At 32.5% G+C, this 20,596-nt stretch overlaps 1 protein-coding gene across 3 annotated transcripts in view; it reads left to right on the forward strand.

Moving 5' to 3' along the window:
- Positions 1–20,596, forward strand: part of LOC126880111 (fatty acyl-CoA reductase wat-like) — a 136,980-nt gene that overhangs the window by 82,396 nt on the left and 33,988 nt on the right. For all 3 annotated transcript variants that reach the window (XM_050643806.1, XM_050643808.1, XM_050643807.1), the window contains 2 exons: positions 2,267–2,412; positions 6,741–6,850. In XM_050643806.1, the coding sequence (XP_050499763.1) occupies positions 2,267–2,412; positions 6,741–6,850 (256 nt within the window). The remainder of the gene's footprint in view (positions 1–2,266; positions 2,413–6,740; positions 6,851–20,596) is intronic.

Raw genomic sequence — 20,596 nt, forward strand, 5'->3', positions numbered from 1 at the left:
CATGCAGAAAACTTCAAATTTTACATGACAAACGAGTGTGAGTTTTTTCAAAAATCGTAGAAGGTATGGGGAATGAGCTAAGGCTGTGGGAATCATCTTGTAATTATTCGCTTAAATCTTTTGCTCACTCTGCCTTGAATTACTAAGTTCAAAACATTGCCTATTACCTGTGTGAATCCACGAAAAATTTTTGCGCTATTAAGAATGTTTAGGCTTTGTTATGAAAACGCAGAACACAGGTTTTTGACATAGCTTTTGAAAGATTTTGAAGCAGGTTTCTGAAATGTTGTTTGCAGTGAATTGAAACTGATGACTAAATATTTTTCGTTATGTATTACTAAAAAGATTACTACCATACGCTGAAGAAATAGTTGCTGACTACCAGTGTGATTTTAGGCCCGGAAGATCGATTGTTGATCAAATATTTACTATTAGACAAATGCTTGAAAGGATTGGAAGTAAAATCAACACGTGCATCAGATCTTTATACATTTCAAACAGGCTTATGATTAAATTAATCATCCTACATTATGGAATAGAGCTTTTCATTCACAGTCATTTGTTTCGAGCTTCTGTTTTGTGTCGTACCGTGTATATTAATATTATACACAGATTATACAACATATGACAGAAGCTCGAAACAAATGACAATCGATGAAAAGCCCTATACAATGGTCGATCTGGGCGTACCCAAAAAACTAACTGCGGTAACGCAAATGTGTGTAAGTAACTTCTTTGCACACGTATTAGAAGAGGTGGGGAAATATCAAATGATTTCTGCGGAAATTCTGGACTGAGACAGGGAGATCCGTTGTCCCCATTGTTGTTTAACGTGGCCTTAGAATATGCCATGCTAAAAATTTATCCAAAAATCAAACCAGATATAGCTGCTCGGAGAGAGGCCAGATGGGAGAAAGTCTGTAGGACGGCCCAGAAAAAGGTGCAGTCAGAGAAGATCTGGAGAAAATGGGAGTGAGACGATGGGAAATAGTGGCACAGGACCGACACATGGAAGCCAATAGTAAACCACTCGCAAGGACACTCGAAGAGTTATAACGCCATTGATGATGATAATAACTAAATATTTTTGACGTTAAATTTACAAAAAGTAACAGGTTTTTTGCATTACAATCAAGATTATCGTTTTCAGGACCAGCAGTTCTCATCACGAATAGGCAATGTTTTGAACATAGTTAGTTATTCAAAGCAGAGTAAGTAAAAGATTTAAGCGAATAATTACAACATGGTACCCACAGCCTTAGCGCATTTCCATATCCTCCACGATTTTTGAAAAAACTCACACTCGTTTGTCATGTAAAATTTGAAGTTTTCGGCATGGAATTGAAATTCGAAATTTGGTAATCGAAATTACAATGCTTAATCTTAATTGCTAATCATTATTTTCGTGTCAAAAAGCGGTTTCATGGCGATTGTCTAGCTCTCACGCACTGAGGCTGAAAAACATTTGAGTCGATTGCATTCACGGGAAAATTTTTAGAGTTCTTGGGGATTTTTTGTCCGGGATTTTTTTGTGGGGATATTTTGTCCAAAAAAATTTGTGGGGATTATTTGTCTGGGATTTTTTCCGGGGATTATTTGCCCCGGGGATTATTTGTCCGGGATTATTTGTCCTAGCTTCGCTTGGGCACCGAAATTTTTTTCTATTGTTTCTGAAAGACAAGTTATATTTTCCTACTAGTCTTTATAATTTTTAATGCCCTGGGGGGTTTAACCCCCAAAACCCCCCACTGGGTGCGCCACTGATACAGGGCACACATAACATTTTAGGAACGTATTCTTATTTGTAAATTCAGCTGAGAATTGCACAGTATAGGTCTAAGTTTCATAAATGCTCCTCTTGCAATTTCTATACGAGTTTTAATTTCTTCGTCAGGATTTAGTGTCCCATTTATCTAACATCCTAGGTATTTAAAATGGTTAGCTTTTGTAATCGGCTCATTGTTGACAATTAGTTGCATAGGACCAACGTCTTATTTACTAACCGCAAGTAACTTTGTCTTTGATGTATTTATGTATTTATTATGTACTCGCTGTGTCATCTGCATATCTGATGTTGTTAAGTTTCTGCTCAGCTCACGTCTATTCTTATCTCGGTCGGAGTGTACAACTTGTCAAATTTTGCTCAAGAATGGTCGCCATGCATCAAAACAAAGTCACCAGCTATTCAAAAACCAGATCTTTTCTTTATGATTTATACTCCTAAACAAAGCATCTATTCATAAATTCTAATTACTCAATTTTTCAGTCGATTGTTTATGTATCCACTGCCTATTCAAATTGCACACGAAGCGAAGTAGAGGAAAGGCTGTATGATCCACCGATATCCTATGAGAAATCAGTAGAGTTAATAGAAAAGTTGTCACCAAAAGAATTAGAAAAATCTACATCAAGGTAAGCGTTTCATTTGTTTTTGTTCGTATATTTATTTTCAGATATATTAAACATTATAGACTGGAGACGTTCCATATCAGAAGTTACAGGTTTATTTTGTCTGCTGTAGTTGCTTTTCTATTTATTCTTTGAGGTTATCATCACAGAGGTGATGATAAGAACAGAACAGGTGACAGAAGGGAACGTAGAAGAGCAAACAATAAATATAGTTGACCACATGACAATCCAAGAACTCTTAATGTGGTCAACTTCATTTATTGTTTGCTCTTCTAAGTTCCCTTCTGTACAACTGCTAGAGGTAGCTACTTTAACCATAGATTTTCAAAGTTTTATATCCATTATTGTTTGATTATTCTATAAGCAAAAGTTTACCTTCCATGTAAATCCATGTAGTGAGGTGAATTCATGTCGGCTATAATTTACTTGATGTTCTTTATTTATTCCCACTACTTGTAGAATACGTTTGTTCCCGATTCTACCATTCAAGTCCGTTCCTACAATCACTTAGTCCATTTTATTGCATTTTCTAAGTATCTTTTAGATAACTTGTGCAGATCTATTGGTATTTTCTTTTAACCTTGCTCTGTGGCATCTTCCTCTTTAGGTGCCGTGTGTAATGGACGTTGGCGATGACTCAATTTTATATATGTATATGTCTTCCACTCGCTTTTATTTCTTCTAATCTTGTTAGGGCCTATCATCCGTGCTTGAGAGTATGCCACATTCTCTATTACTTGTATTTACAGTTATTTCCTTTATTTTCCTCTGAAGACGTTTGTCATCGCGTTTTTTCTGTAGTCTTCTATCTCCTCACATATTCCTGAAAGCCACTTTTTCGTTACCTACACTATTGTTCTTCTTATTTAGTTGAAGAAGAAGAATATCACTAAGACATTTAATATATTATATTAAACTAGAACTAGAAAAAGAAACAATTAACATAAAAGAACTGTACATCCCAGTGGGAATAAATAAACAGGCAATGAGCAAATTTTATGAAGCATTACAAAAAATAATTGACCAAATACAATGGACAAACACACAGCTAATAATGGGGGATTTGATTTTAAAAATAGGTAGAAATTAAAACTGAGGAATGAGATAAATGGTAATTTAAGGGAAAGAAGCCTTAGAAATAGAAACCGAGAAAAATGATGAAAAAATTCATTTTGTATGACAAACAATTTAAAAATACAAAATAATTTCTAGAAATAAAAGTGTGTTGATAAATATCTATGTATATGTAACAGAAAGTATGCACAAAATATACAATTGAAGAATTAACAGCATTAAACCTGAATAATGCAGAAATACAGAAATATTCAAACCGCATAGACAGTTAACAGCGGAACTAAACAAAATCATAATAAAATAAACAAGGAAGCATGGAATACGTGAAAACAAGATAAGATCAACAGTACTTACAACCAATACAAACCATAATGACAATAGGAGAGAAAAGTAAATACTGAGAAGAATTTGAAAATGTAGATTAGTCAAAAGAGTTTATGAGGCAAGAGGAATAAAAACGAGAAGAAGACAAAATGTGAAGAAAAGAGGAAAGCCTTACAATATAATAGACCAGGGCGCATCTGTAAAAATATTAGTACATTTGGACGTTGAGAGGTGACTCAAATTTATTTGCAGAAATTGCTTGAAAACGCCTTAAATAATAATATTTGAGTTATCCTCCCTCACAAAAAGGTCCGGAACATTGTTTAAATAATCAAAATGTCAAAAAATTAAGGAAAAATTCGATTTTGTTCTTCGTTTTTTGATTATAACTTTAAAAGTATTCATTTCCTAGAAAAGTTGTACTAACATAAAAGTTGGGTAATTAAATTTACTACAATATAGAATTGGTTAAACATTTCAAAAATAGTCACCCTTGTTGCAAAATAGCAATAATTTCGAAAAAACCAAACAAAAGCAAGTATTCGAATTTTACGTTTTTCAACCATTTATGCTACACTTAGGACCTTCATATGTCATCCAGAAAAACTTTATTGTACAGTAAAACAATACTATAAATGTTGTTAAGATAGGTTCAATAGATTTTGCAAAATAAATTTTGCAATCCAGCTTTCGCAAAAAAATTCATTTTTTCAAAATGTTACAGGACTGAAAATAAAGCAGATAGCAAGTTGAATTTTTTTTGCTTATAGAAGTATACTGTACCTTTCATTTTCAATTTGCAAAACTAAAATCGATTAACTACTACGGCGTCAGGAATTTTTTTAAATAAACATTAATTATTGGTGCTACGCGCAGGACAGCGGATAGTTTGCTCTGATTGGGCATTCCAATGACCTTTGATAATGATTGATACATTTTTATTTTTATTACATTTCGATATAAATAAATAAATTTGTTTATTGCAAAATAAAAACACATATTCTATCCTTTGAAATAACACTTTTTTAGCAAAAACCTTCTTTGTTCATATATTTTAACTTAGAGAATAAAAGTTTATTATTTTTAAACATATGCAATTGTTTAAACAATATTTCACAAACTGTAATAAAATTAGTTTGATTTTTGTGGAATTAAAATATTAAAATACAACAAAATATAGAGTAAGAAAATAATATACTAGATAAAGATTGGAAGAAATTTTGGTGGAAATCTACTTGTGTGAATCGAACACCGCTGTCCTGCGCGTGGCACCAAAAATTAATGTTTATTTAAAAAATTTCCTGACGCAATTTTGTAAATTGCAAATGAAAGGTACCGTACACTTCTATAAGCAAAAAAAAATTCAACTTGCTATCTGCTTTATTTTCAGTCCTGCAACATTTAAAATAAATGAATTTTTTTTGCGAAAGCTGAATTGCAAAATTTATTTTGCAAAATTTATTAAACTGTTCTTATTGAAATTTACACTGTTATTTTACTATATCATAAAGTTTTTCTGGGTAAGGTAAAATATGAAGATCCTAAGTGTAGCATAAATGGTTGAAAAACGTAAAATGCAAATACTTGTTTTTGTATAGTTTTTTTCGCAATTATTGCTATTTTGCAACAAGAGTGACTATTTTTTAAATTTTTAACCAATTCTATATTGTAGAAAATTTAATTACGCAACTTTTATGTTAGTACAACTTTTCTCAGAAATTAATAGTTTTAAAGTTATAATCAAAAAACCAATAAAAAAAATTGAATTTTTCCTTCATATTTTGACATTTTGATTATTTAAACAATGTTCCGGACCATTTTGAGTGGGAGGATAACTCAAATATTATTAGTTGAGTTATTTTCAAGCAATTTCGGCAAAAAAATTTGAGTCACCTCTCAACGTCGATCTCAAAACAGATGCGCCCTGGACTATAAGTAAAACATAATAAATACAACAGGCATATAACCAGTATAAACGAATCCAAAATAAAATGAATACTTTAATCAGATAAATAAAAAGGGAAAGCTGGGTTTCTCAAAATAGATGGACCATGACTTCTACTGAACGCAAACAGAAATATAGAGAATGCACAGAGGAGAAAGAAAAGAGATAAACGAACTAATTAAAATGAGACACATTCACAAAGAAATATGGGCAGACTACTTTCGATGCCTATTTGCTAAAGTGGCGATAAACGAAGAATTATACATTGAGGAGGGAGAGGAAGCATCAAGGAAATCAGCAAATAGTAAATCACCAGGAGAGACCGAATATCGAACGAACTCCTTAAGGATGAAGGACCAGATCTGATCGAGCAACTATTAAAAATAATCTAAAAGAGAATAGAACAAAACAGAATATCAAGAGAGTGTCTATCAATTTACTCTTTCCCATATTTTCATGGCATGACTAATTAGTTTTTGGCCTTGTAGTTTTATTCATTTTTATATATCTCCCTTGTTTTTCTAACCAGATATAATAATACTACTTCTCCATGCGTCTGACATTTGTCCCACTTCTATTCTGGGTGTAACAACAATCAAACTGGGTGTTTTTCTGGTTTTGCCAAATTTGTTAGCCAACTTGTTTCCGTCCCTCCGAAAACTTTAACACATGTCACATTTCTCCAAGAATATCATCTGATCCAACTGCTTTACCTTTCTTTATTTTTTGAAGTGCTTGAACAACTTTCTCGTTTGTATTTTGGCCGCTATTGCTGTTAGGTACTGTCTCCGTTAACTCAATTCTTCGTTTAATAAACTGTCAAAGTACTCTTTCCATCGTTTTTTTACGTACTTTTCGTGAACTAGTATTTTATTATGTTTATCTAGAATACATCTAATCTGATAAAATCTCTTTATTTCTTTGCTATGTTTTGCTATTTTTATTTACATTTTTGGAGACTACAAAAGGTTAAATATTTTTTATTTAGGTTAATAGGTAAATGGCCCAATACATACACTTTTACCAAATGTATAGCAGAATCATTAGTAAATAAGGAAGGAAATAAATTACCTGTAGCTATCTTCAGACCTTCAATAGGTAAGTAGGTATAATAGGGTTTTTCATTCATAGTCATTTGTTTCGAGCTTCTGTCATGTGTCACACAATATTAATATATCTACGTCGTACGTTATTGGTATATACCAATGATACAAACCAAAGACGTATGACGTAGATATATTAATATTATGTGGCACATGACAGAAGCTCGAAACAAATGACAATCGATGAAAAGCCCTATTATAGGACTTTTTCGTCCGTGCAACCATGATCATTGATTCACGAAACAAAACTATTTTGGAGTATATTACTGTAATATTAAAAATTAAACATTAGCAAAACGAATTTATAAAACCGAACAATACCTATAGTAGGGGAGCCCAAGCGGGGATTTTTGCAGTTACTCGAGCGCGTCAGATTATCATATGGGGAGAAACCTGGTACCCTGCAGATGTACCTCTACCATATATTGGCTGTTAACACAGGGGAGTTCGTTAAGGGGGGCCCGAAAAAGAAAATCTATCCTTAAAAAAACTCGAAATTGTCAGATTAAGATAAGGTAAGTTAAATACATGCAAAAGAGTGTATATTTCAAAAATCTGACGATTTGAGCCGGGCGTAAGGAAATGGGCGAGTCCCAAAATTTCACAAGAAAAAAGCGAATATTTTGCGAAATAAATGATAGATCGAAAAACTAAAAAAATTGTGCTCAATATTTTTTAAAAATCTATCGAATGATACTAAACACGACTTCCCACGGAGAGGGGTGGGGGTAAATTTAATATTTTAAATACGAATCCCGCGATATTTCGCGAAATGAACATCAGATCGAAAAACTGTAAAATACACTTATTCAATATTTTTGAAAAATCTATACAATGGCACCACACACGACATCCCACGGAGGTGGGGTGGGGGGTTACTTTAAAATCCTAAATAGGAGTCCCCATTTTTTATTGCAGATTTGGATTCCTTACGTAAAAATAAGTAACTTTTATTCGAAACATTTTTTCAAATTATGGATAGATGGCGTTATATTCGGAAAAAACGATTGTTGGAAATTGAAAATTAAATTAAAAAATGGTAAGCGCCCACTAAAATGGAAAACTTTACTTAACTTTTTTTGGTTTTAGGACCTACTCTTCACAACCCAATAGGTCCCCAAAGCGCTCGAGTGACTGCACATTTAGCATACTTTGCTCCCCTACCACTAGTCAGTTATTTAAGAACAAGAAAACTTGCCTAATTTCTAATAGGTATGAAGTCGTATTTTTAAATTTATACTTCTTTACGATCGAGAGTGAAATTTTATCACATGCCGGGCGCATGCGCACACAGACAGTATGTATTTCGTTGCTGATCTTTCAAGATATGTATATGTCAGCGCTGTCAGCGCAAATAAGTCATATTATATCATATAAAAGGATATATTAGTGTTCTTAGTAAATGTATTATTTATTATAATTTTTATGTCTTTGGATTTGTCTTCCTCGGGAATAAGATATTTTATAATAATATCAAGTATATTTAAAGTATTTTTGTATACTTCACTTGGTCAGTATGTATGAGAAATCTTGTAACCTGTCAAAGCAAAAGGGTTATAGCTCAGTGGTAGAGCGTGTGACCGGAGATCAAGAGGTCCCGGCTTCAAATCCCGGACGATCCATATTTTTTTATATTTTTGGTATCGTTTTATTAAAAAATTTTTAAAAGTGGTAGGTAAAGAAAGTTAGTTTAATATTTAAATAAAATACAAATAACCTGTTAAGTATATTAATTTCGTTGAAATCATAATAATAGAAGTATAACTTCTTACGTGCTTACAAAGTACACACACATTTTTTTTCATATACAAATATATCTTCAATTCGTTTACATGAGATAGATGCATCATACGCGTATATCTTGCAATGTTTTTTATTTATCATCCCAATATATTTACAATCTTAATATAATAATTACAATAATTAAATTGTCTGTACAATCTTCTTCTTGTAGTGCCTATCCGTTTCGGATGTTGGCGACCATCATGGTAATCTGTACTTTATACACTGCTGCTTTGAAAAGATTTGCGGTTTTTGTGTTGAATCACGTGCGTAGATTTTTCAGCCGGGAAACACTTCGCCTTGCTGGGCCTTGCTTTCCTTCTAGTTTTCTTTGTAAAATTAGTTATAGCATTACATTTATCTCGCTGTTCCTCATGATGTAACCTAAGTCGATTCGATTTTGTCTGATTTTATTGTGGTTAACAGCTCTTTTCCTTTTTGTATTATTAATAAAACACCCTGACTAGTAACGTGGTCGGTATAATATATCTTTAGGATTTGACGATAAAGCCACATTTTGAAAGCCTCAATTTTCTTGCAGGTGGTGTCTGTTAGAGTCCACGACTCAACTTAGTACAACAGTATAGGAAAGATATAAAATCGTAGTAAAGTAACCTGAGTTTTATGGGTATTGATAAATCATGACATTTGAATAGCTTAGCCACTTTTCACTATCCAAAGATACCATTTTATTTGTAGTAACTCTATATTTAAATGAACATTTCAAATACTTTGTTTTTGTCCTACTAAGTTTTAAACCTCTTTCCTCCACAGCTTGTCTCCACTGTTCCAGTTCTTGTTCTAAGTCTCTTTCACTATTTCCTATTAATACTACATCATCAGTATACATTAAGCACCATGGAATGTTACCCTGTAGTTTCGCTGTTATCGGGTCCAAAACTGATGAGAATAAATAAGGACAAAGCACCGAGCCTTGGTGCAATCCTACTTTCACATGAAATTTATCAGTCTCTCCCACACCTGTCCTAACACTAGTTACTCCATCATACATATCTCTCATAATCTTTATATATTCACCAAGGACTCCTTTCATATCTAGTGCCCACCACAGAATCTCTCGAGGAACTCTATCATATGATTTCTCAAGATCAATGAATAGGTACCATATGAGCGTTGGTTTCTTTATTCCTGTATTTTTCGTCAGTTGCCTTGTAATAAAAATTGTATCTGTGGCTAATCTACATTGCATAAAGCCAATTTTATTTTCTTAATGTTAAGTGAAGAAATGTCTTCAAAGATTTTAATAATTTCAAGTGGTGCTAATTCCTATTCTATAGATTTTATTGTGTAACTCCACCAAAACTGCTATATCTTTAAACGCTTTTCTTTAGTTCAATCGTTTGGGTCAATTCTTTAGACGTTAATTTGACTGCCTGTTCTTCAATGCAAATGAATGAAAATTTGCAGACAATGCATTCGCGGGAACAATACACGAATAGTCAACAAAAATTTTTTGATGTTTATTAATTATTTAATTAAAAAAAAACGATTTTAATGGAAAATGCTTAAATTCTCTTGTTTTTTGCAATGAAGAAATTTGAAACTTTTACAGATTGTAGATAATTATATGAACTATACATAACTTCACTTTTTACGCTTATTACGCTAATTGTTTACGCTTCATAAAAATAGACAATAAAGTTTCAAATTTTTTGCCGATTTCAACTATTTTTCATGTTTGTACAACATGTTTATAAACATCCTAAGCGGCGACGATTTTGAACGCTCATATCTTTGTTTATATAAACATCGGCGCTTATTCGTGTCAGATTTCAATACGATACGAAACAAAACTTCAACCAAAACTTGAATTAAAAAAATTCGTGTTTTTAACGTAGCCTTAGAAAAACCACCGGTAGAGACGTTTCATGCTACAACTAACATTAGAATTTGTTTTGGCTAGAATGTCTTCATTGATTAAACGGTTTGAGGATAGATAATTTTTTACTTTTCGCGCCCCACGCTTTTCTTTAACGAATGTGTTAGATTTTTTCAATTTTTTAACGAATGTGTGAGATTTTTGTATATTTAATGTGTCTAACAGTTTTTTTCGAAAAATCCTTCGAATTTGAATTTTTTTTTTATTTTTTGCTTTTTAGTTGATTTTTTATATATTTTTAATTTTAGTCACTCGTCACTAAAGAAAAGCGTTTCTTAAAAAAAATTTATATTTTTTTATGGTCTTTGATTGTAATATACCATTGCAGACAGTAATTAACTGTCTGATTACAATAAATGTTACGAAATCCAATTAAACTATTGAATTTGACTTGACTTAATTTGAATGCATTTTATGGAATATTTTACAACATATTATTCAAAATTGAATGTAAATTATTTATTGTCTTAATAATTTAATTGTTGTAATATCTCATTATCTTCTCAAAATCATCATAATTGGTTTTTTAAATATGTTTCATTGGCAAAGAAGATTTTAATGGACTATTTCAGATATGAGGATTTAAAACAAGCAAATACATAATAAAAATACTAATAATAATAAAAAAATTATGTTCATAAGCTTTTATCAATATTAATTAATCATGTTGCTTCTAATTCGCTGTAGGTAAATACGATCAAGGCCCGGTACTTTATGTCTCGATTAACAGCCACTTAGTTAACCGGGGTTTAATCGGGACCTCTTTAGGGTCTCTTGAGTTGTAATAAATGCATTTAAATAAAAGAATAAAAATTTCCCCTGGGGCGTTAGTTTGAAACATACCGCTCTAGGGCATTAAATTTAAATAACTAGTTAAATACTATCAAGTTGACAAATAACAACCTAAGTAAAACTATGGTTACCACAATTACGTTATCACTATTGCTGGTAAATGTACTTATTGTATTTGAAAACTAATTAATTCAAAATTCATTCAAATTTTTTGCATATAAAAAATAATTTAGTTGACATTAAACGTTGAAGGCACCACGGGTATTATAGATAATAACGCTTTCGGTCAACGTATATCCCTCGGGCCAAAGGCCCTCGGTATATATGTTATAGTCAAAGCCCGAATTTCAGGCACTCCTAGGTTTGATTAGGCAATCCTCAGGTCTGACTGATGGTCTTAGTCAAAGCCCGAAATAAATTACAATTTCGGCCTTTGACTAGTCAAACCTAGGAGAGACTAAGTTGTTCAGGTAAAGGTCGAAATTTAATTGTATAAAATCGTGGTTTGACTAGTCAAACCCCGATCAGCTATTAAAATGTCGTAATTTGTTAGATTAGGTTTAATAAAACGTCATTTTTTAATTTCAATGTTTATTATTTTTATATTGTTATTAAAATAAAAAAAAGTGTTGATTCTCACATGTTGAGGTATTATGGCATTTAGAGTTGCACAATACGTTAGACCTTTTACACTTACATAATTTTGAAGAGCATTATTTCTTATTGCAGTAGCATTTTGCCTGGTCTTCCAAATTTAGAATCTTTTGTACTAATTTCTCTTAGAGGCAGCTTAACATCTGGAACATCATCTAAATTTAAAAAATTCTCTTTGCATTCTCGTATTTGATTTCTTGAAAAAAATGTGGTTTTATCTTATATGATACCCAAAATATTTCGAGCATCTCCTTTGGCTCTATCACAGCTGGGGATATATGTATTGTTACAGTTTTTCCGATCGAAATTGCAGGAAATTTTTTTCACTTGATTGTTTCATAGCATTAGCATGGGCATGAAGACCTCCAATACTTGGACCATATACTTGGTCAAACCAAATCCAAATTACGTGTAAATAATAATCAAACTCCGTTCGCTCAATTCAGACACACTTTGACAGATTCAGAGTAGGAAACGTACAACACAAAATTTCCTACCTCACAATATTAACAGCTCAAATAGAGTTGGTTTCATTAAAAAAAGAAGGATTATTTGAAATGTTGGGAGTGTATACTAAACTCATACAATTCTGTGGAATCTATTTACTCAAAATATTTTTATTCTGTGTAAAAAATTTAATATTTTTAAATATTTAATGTTAAATAATTTTCTCATTTGTTATGGTGTAAATAAATTCTAATTATTTAAAAAACTGTAACAATACCTATCCCCAGCTTTAATAGAGCCAAAGAAGATGCTCGAAATGTTTTGGGTAACATACAAGGTAAAACAACAGACGGTTTACATAGAGTTGGTACGAAATACGGAACAATAAACACACTTTTTTCAAGAAATCAAAAATAAGAGAATGCAAAGAGAATTTCCTTAAATTCGAAGATGTTCGAGACGTTAAGCTGTCTCTAAGAGAAGTTGGTACAAAATATTCTAAATTTGGAGGAAAAGGCTTTATAAAATGCTCTATAAAGTGAAATGAGAAATGCTCTTCAAAATTATGTAAGTGTAAAAGGTCTAACGCATTGTGCAACTCTAAATGCCATAATGCCTCGATATGTGAGAATACACACAATTTTTTCATTTTCATTCCGACAATATAAAAATAATAAACATTAAAATTAAAAAATGACGTTTTATTAAACCTAATCTAACAAATTACGACATTTTAATAGCTGATCGGGGTTTGACTAGTCAAACCCCGATTTTATAAAATTAAATTTAGATCTTTGCCTGACCAACTTAGTCTCTCCTAGGTTTGACTAGTCAAAGGCCGAAACTGTAATTTATTTCGGGCTTTGACTAAGACCGTCAGTCAGACCTGAGGATTGCCTAGTCAAACCTAGGAGTGCCTGAAATTCGGGCTTTGACTATAACATATACACCATTGACCTCAAGCGTTATTATCCTTATAATACCCTTGGTACCTTAATAACTATAAAGCAATAAATACGTATGCCTGTTCTTAGCTACTAATTTGATATTATTAAGTGGTGAAAAACGGATATAAAAAGTCTTTAAAAAGTCTATTTAAAAAGTCTTTAAGTCAATGCGGCTTAGGGAACAAGAAATGCGCATAAACCACCTGTCTAAGCAAGAGGAAATGCGTATCTGGATGAGTAAACCTCTGCATGGGCGGCACTTTAATAGGATCAACCAAGAATATGTCGAAAATACATCATCCAGCCTCAAAAGTCCACTGCTGAACATAGGTCTCCTCCCCCCGTTTCCAACCCCGTCTATCCTGCGCCGCTGTCATCCAGTTTTTATTGAGCCTTCTTAAATCATCAGTCCATCTTGTAGGCGGTCGACCGACGCTTTCCTTGTCTTCTCTTGGTCTACATTCCAATAACCTCTTTGTCCATCGCCCATCTCTCATTCTGGCTATGTTTACTGTATATCTCCACTTTAGTCTGGTTATCCTCTCGATGATGTCAGTCACCTTTGTTCTTCTCTCTAGGAGCAGGTCGACAATACAGCGTCGAACTATTGGTTAATATCAGGAAAGATGTTTACCGAGACAGAGGGTTTTCTACTTGTCAATCAGGATGAGGTTATTTCAACTAGAAATGACCTGAACTACAGTTGAGTCCCTGAATCTTTACCCGTGCATCATCATTGAAAGCATACGAAATAAGTCATTGATAATAGTATAAGAGCTGTGAGACATTTTTGAGTAGGTATTTTAGGCAACCTGAAAATTTTTCAGGTGACTCTTCTATAATAGCCTAATACAAAAATGCCGGTCTGGCTGGAGGGTAGCGGTTATTTTCCCCAAAAATCCCCCCCAAAGTTAAAAAAAGGTAAAAATTGTTATTACAAAAAATATCACTGATATTACTTGAAAGTAAATTTAAATATTCAAAATATAAAGAAAATAAACAGGCCAGGCGATTTGAGGACGATTTTAATTCTGCAAGATACTTGCATGTGCGCCCCAGGATTATTTTCAGGGGGTGCATCTGAACTTCAGAAGATTTTATCTGAATCTGTGCATACTATTAACGAGTATAAAATATACAACTATACATGCATAACTATGTACATTCCTTCCGGACAGGGAGGTGCAATTGTTATTTTGACAGGGTATTTTTTAATTTTAAAAATAAATATTCTAAAAAAGACAGGTTTTTTGGTGAAATTTTCCAATTGCCATGTGATCAAACAAATTACGCGTGCATATAAATGAAAACCGCTATAGCTAAGCAGCAGTGTGAGAAAGAGCGTATAAAATATATTTTGCAAATATAATAGAAAAAGACAAATTTATTATTATAAATATACAGGGTGTTTGGTAAATAATGAGCCATAGCTTAACCTCAGGTTCCTGAGGTTAAAATAGGCCGATTTCAGCTAACTTACCTTAGTTCAAAGTTTATAATAACCGAGATACAGGGTGTTAAACTTATTTTTCTGGCATCTCAAACTCCACATCTCAACAACGGCAAGTCTTTCTTCAGATGCGCCCGTGATTGTCCAGGCTTCGACTCCGTATAAAAGGACGGAGAATACGTAGCAACTCAACTAATTAATCACTAATTAATTTTTACTTACTTACTTACTTAAGCCGTCCTCTTGTACCTTACGGTGTCGAGGTCTTACGGTGTCGAGGTAATTTTTACTTAATTAATTAATTAATTTTTAATTAATTCTAAATACACATTACAACTATTTACAGAACATGTAGAAGAGGAATCTGAGTCTGGAGGGGAGTCTGACGAAGAAGAAGAGAATGAATATTTAAGCTCAGATGAGGAGTTTGAAGAAAAAGTACAAGATGCGGACACAGAATTAATTTAGTTTATAGTTTTATTCTTTTCTACCTATATATTTATAATAATAAATTTGTCTTTTTCTATCATATTTGCAAAATCTATTGTATAGTACGTATTATTTTTCTTTAATTAAGAAAAAGTTACTTAAAAAACTATAATATATAATAATTACTCTAACGTTTCGAGGACAACAACATGGGTATCGCCAGGTCACGTGATTTTTCTCGAGCGAACGAACTCGCTCAGCTACAACAGAGGACTCAAACAGCTATCGGTAATATACGCTCTTTCTCACACTGCTGCTTACCTATAGCGCTTTTCATTTATATGCACGCGTAATTTGTTTGATCGCCTATCAGTTGGAAAATTTCACCAAAAAAAAAAACCTGTTTTTTTTGAATTTTTATTTTTAATATTAAAAAATACCCTGTTAAAATAACAATTGCACCTCCCTGTCCGGAAGGAATGTACATAGCTATGCATGTATAGTTGTATATTTTATACTCGTTAATAGTATGTACAGGTTCAGATGAAATCTTCTGAAGTTCAGATATATCCCCTGAAAATAATCCTGGGGCGCCCATGCAAGTATCTTGCAGAGTTAAGATCGCCCTCTAATCGCCTGGCCTGTTTATTTTCTTTATATTTGAATATTTAAATTTACTTTAAAGTCACGTCAGTGATATTTTTTGTAATAACAATTTTTACCCTTTTGTTTAACTTTGGGGGGGATTTTTGGGGAAAATAACCGCTACCCTCCAGCCAGACCGGCATTTTTGTATTAAGATATCATGGAAGAGACACCTGAAAAATTTTCAGGTTGCCTAAAATACCTACTCAAAAATGTCTCACAGCTCTTGGACCATAAGTCGGAAATTGAAATTTACTAAACGCAACAGCAAGTCACGTACTGTCACTTGCTGTTGCCTTTAGTAAATTTAAATTTCCGACTTATCATCGACTTATTTCGTATGCTTTAAATAATGAGGTGGTAATGACGGGTAAAGATTCAGGGACTCAACTGTATATTATGAAAGACCCTCAGGTCCAAAACGACAAATGGCGATATGGATATCAAGCCCAAGAAACCATCTAATATCTTATAGAGTAGAGTACTGCCAGACAACACCAGGCCTTGTACACATCACAGATAAGACAGTATCCAGAAACTGTGTCCATGATGTGGGGTTCTATCCTCTGGACAAAAGCAACCTACGTTTCGTGGGGTGTACTGCGGTGTCTGATGTTAAATCCAGGAATATTTTAAACATTACCTACTTTAATTTTAATAAAATAATGGAAACATTTTATAACTATAGGTATACGATTTAAAGGGTTTTCACCCACATATCTTGGTGGCTCAAGCATCTCTTTAACCTGTAAAAGGCACTGATGATGGAATTCCTATTCCAAAAACCTTCCGTGATGTAGCTCTTTAAGGGATTTTAATAGAATATACCTTTTATAAAGGATTTTAGTAATTTTTTGTGATTAATGGTGTACAGCCAACTACGGCAGTTTAATGTTTTTGTGGATTTCCCATCTCGATAATTTTATGTTGTGTTTATACGTTAACCAATGCGATTAGATCAAAAGTCAAAGTGGGTCGTAATTTTATCGGCTAACTTATCTTTTATAGTAATAAATAATATCTACTATAGGTACTACAATCGTGATAGTGTAAACCGATAGCATTAAACATCCATTGAACTTAAGATATTGTTTTGTCGGAAAAGATTATTTCCTATTCCTATTATTTTAAATGTAGATAACACAAAGGAAGTTTCTATATAATTAATAGTCACTTCCGTGTGCCAAATTTGTTAGTTAGTTATAAGTTGGATGGAGTATTCTTTGGTTATAATAACAACCGTCTAAAAAAGGGGCACGTGTAAAATAGTTATTTTTCTACAGCCGTACTAAAAGAGCCACTTTCACGCACGCATTTCGTTTCGGAAAGTAAATTTTCCCTCACAGCATGCGGGAAATTAAAATACCTTCTAATATGGCATTATAATATACAGTGCTAGTCAAAAGTCCGTACCCCCCTCGTATCTTTTGATTGGTTATACCTATAATAGTAAAATTTGGAGGGATGAAATAAACGGACGTAAGCTTCTTAACGAGTCATGACAGGTGACGTAATAGTGACAGATGACTTTACAGCGCCACTGTGACAGATAATTTTAAATGGGACCTTATGGCAATTTATACCTCGTTTGAAAGGTATTGAAAATACCTATTCAGTCATACTAATTTTATTTAGAGTTTAAGCTAATTTTGATGAATAAATGAAATAAACTTAAAATTGTAGTTTCGCATTTAATTAATAAAAATTAAAAATTCCGCCTATGATTACTTATCAAAAAGGTTGATGTTGACGTAAAAACTACTAGAGAATTGAAAAACGTCAACTTTTTTGACAAAAAAACCATAGGCGCACATTTGAATTTGTATTAATTAAATGCGAAACTGCAATATTATATTTATTTCATTTATCCACGAAAATCAAAATCAACTTAAACTTAAAAAAATTAGTATGACTGAATAGGTATGTTAAATACCTTTCAAACGAAGTATCACTTGCCACAAGGGCTCATTTAAAATTATCGGTCACAGTGCCTCTGTAACGTCATCTGTCACTATTACGTCACCTGTCATGACTAGTGAAGAAGCTTACGTCCGTTTATTTCCTCTCTCCAAATTTCATATTATAGGTAAAACCGTTCAAAAGATAAGAGGGGTGTACGGACTTTTGACTAGCACTGTATTATAATACATGCAATAAACTAATATTTAGATATTATTTACTAATTTATTTCAAATTTATCTTATGGTGTTCATGTTTTAATGAAATTAGCGCGATTATTTCATTCATAGGAGATTCTGACCAATAGAAAGCTACAGAAATCTGAATTAAATCGATAATTTTTGATAATCTTTCGTCGTTAAGTATATTACGTCAGATGCCCTTCGTTGTTACGAAAAAATTCTACATTCAGTGACATTAATGACAATTAATGTTTTAAAAATTATAAAAGTGATGACTTTCAATCGTCAAATATTTATAAAAACTGTGTGTTTAATGGTACTTACATAAATAAATTACAATAAAATTTTGGTTTTGAACAGTTTTATTCATGAAATAATCGCAACAAATTGCACTCGACCTCTGAAATTAATATAAATTTTTGCTCTCGTGACACTTTGACATAATTTAAATTAAAACTGTCAAAGTGTCACTCGGGAAAAATTCAATAATTTCAGAGCTCTTGTGCAATTACTTCTGATAATTCGATGAAATAAAATTATTTTGACATAATATTTAAAAGTCAGATCAGTAGACAATTACAATGGTTTTAAATCGTCGTCATGGAAACCAATATCGTCGTCGTGGTAACCCATTATATTGAAAGTTTGGTCTTGACAACCTTGTCAAATAATTAATTTGTTTATTTTCACTTCTAAATAAAAATTGATATAACTCTATTTTTCGTGGCTTTTTTCCAAACGTACGGCCCTAGAAAAAATATTGTTCCTAGCTCATGCGGATAGTGTCTTCCCCGCACTCGACTGCTTGCCCGAAATCCGCTATCGCGTCGTTCGGGTCAACGGCAGTCTCTTGCGGGAAAGTATCACTTTCCGCACTAGTTAGGAAATAGTTATTTTCCTAACTCAAACTTTAGTCATCACTTATATAATTTTTAAAACATTAATTGTCATTAATGTCACTGAATGTATTTTTTCGTAGCAACGAAGGGCATCTGACGTAATATACTTGACGACGGGATATAATCAAAAATTATCGGGTATAATATCACAAGAGAGTGAGAATAAATTGAAAATAATGCGATAGTTTTTCGAAAATTTGTTGTCTGGCAATAGACACGAGAGCCCGCAGGGCTCGAGTGGCTATTGCCCAATGACAACAAATTTGAGTAAAAATGAAACATTATTTTCTTGTTTATTCTTACTGTCGTGTGATATTCGTAAGATTATTTTTTAATACGTATATTATGGATATTTTCTTAAATAGGACAGTTGTCAAAACTAGGAAACTGGTTGCCATTAAACAGAGACAACATACTTAAAAAAATTATATCGGTAATTTTCTACAGTAGATAATTCTCAGTATAATTTTAATCTGATTGGACAGAATTAAACACGTGATCAAATATCTTACTATTCGCGGTGTGCAAGTACTTGGAAGGGGAAACGAGAAACGACCCTGCGCGAGTCGCGGAGAAATATTGCAACTATCTTAAATAATTCATATTGTCAATTGAAATTGTCAAATTGACGTATATTTCATACCTTCTGTCAATGAAGCAGAAAAATTATATATTGCTCCACAATATTGATATGATATGAAATTATTATATAAAGGTAAATTTAATTAATTTTATTTGGCTTGCAGTACTGCATTTTAATAACTAATTTTATTTACTACATACAATTGTTCACGTTTTCATAACATAACCTGAATCTTATTTTTTCTTCTTATTATTTTTTTGGACTATGGCCTTGACAATTATCCAGTAACCAGGACTAATATAATTGGCCAATATAATTAAAAGTGCGAATTTTAGTATAGAGCGTAGAAATAGGGGTCACTTTGCCGAACTTGCACGGTCCCAATACGATTGGAAGTTAAAATCATCAAAAAATAATCAGCTTAATTTTTATTTCTGTAGCTTTCTATTCGCGGTGTGCAAGTACTTGGAAGGGGAAACGAGAAACGACCCTGCGCGAGTCGCGGAGAAATATTGCAACTATCTTCCACTTCCACTTCCACTTCGTTTTTTTTTTGGCTTGCATACAAGTGCATCTGGACATTTCTTTTTGCAACTATCTTAAATAATTCATATTGTCAATTGAAATTGTTAAATTGACGTATATTTCATACCTTCTGTCAATGAAGCAGAAAAATTATATATTGCTCCACAATATTAATATGATATGCAATTATTATATAAAGGTAAATTTAATTAATTTTATTTTGCTTGCAGTACTGCATTTTAATAACTAATTTTATTTACTACATACAATTGTTGACGTTTTCATAACATAACCTGAAGCTTATTTTTTCTTCTTATTATTTTTTGGACTATGGCCTTGACAATTATCCAGTAACCAGGACTAATATAATTGGCCAATATAATTAAAAGTGCGAATTTTAGTATAGAGCGTAGAAATAGGGGTCGCTTTGCCGAACTTGCACGGTCCCAATTGGCCAGAATCTCCTATGAATGAAATATTCGCGTTAATTTTTTTAAAACATGGGCACAATAAGATACATTTGAAATAAATTAGTAAATAGGTAATA

This window comes from Diabrotica virgifera, chromosome 2 (genome assembly GCF_917563875.1).
Source record: "Diabrotica virgifera virgifera chromosome 2, PGI_DIABVI_V3a".
Taxonomy (NCBI): domain Eukaryota; kingdom Metazoa; phylum Arthropoda; class Insecta; order Coleoptera; family Chrysomelidae; genus Diabrotica; species Diabrotica virgifera.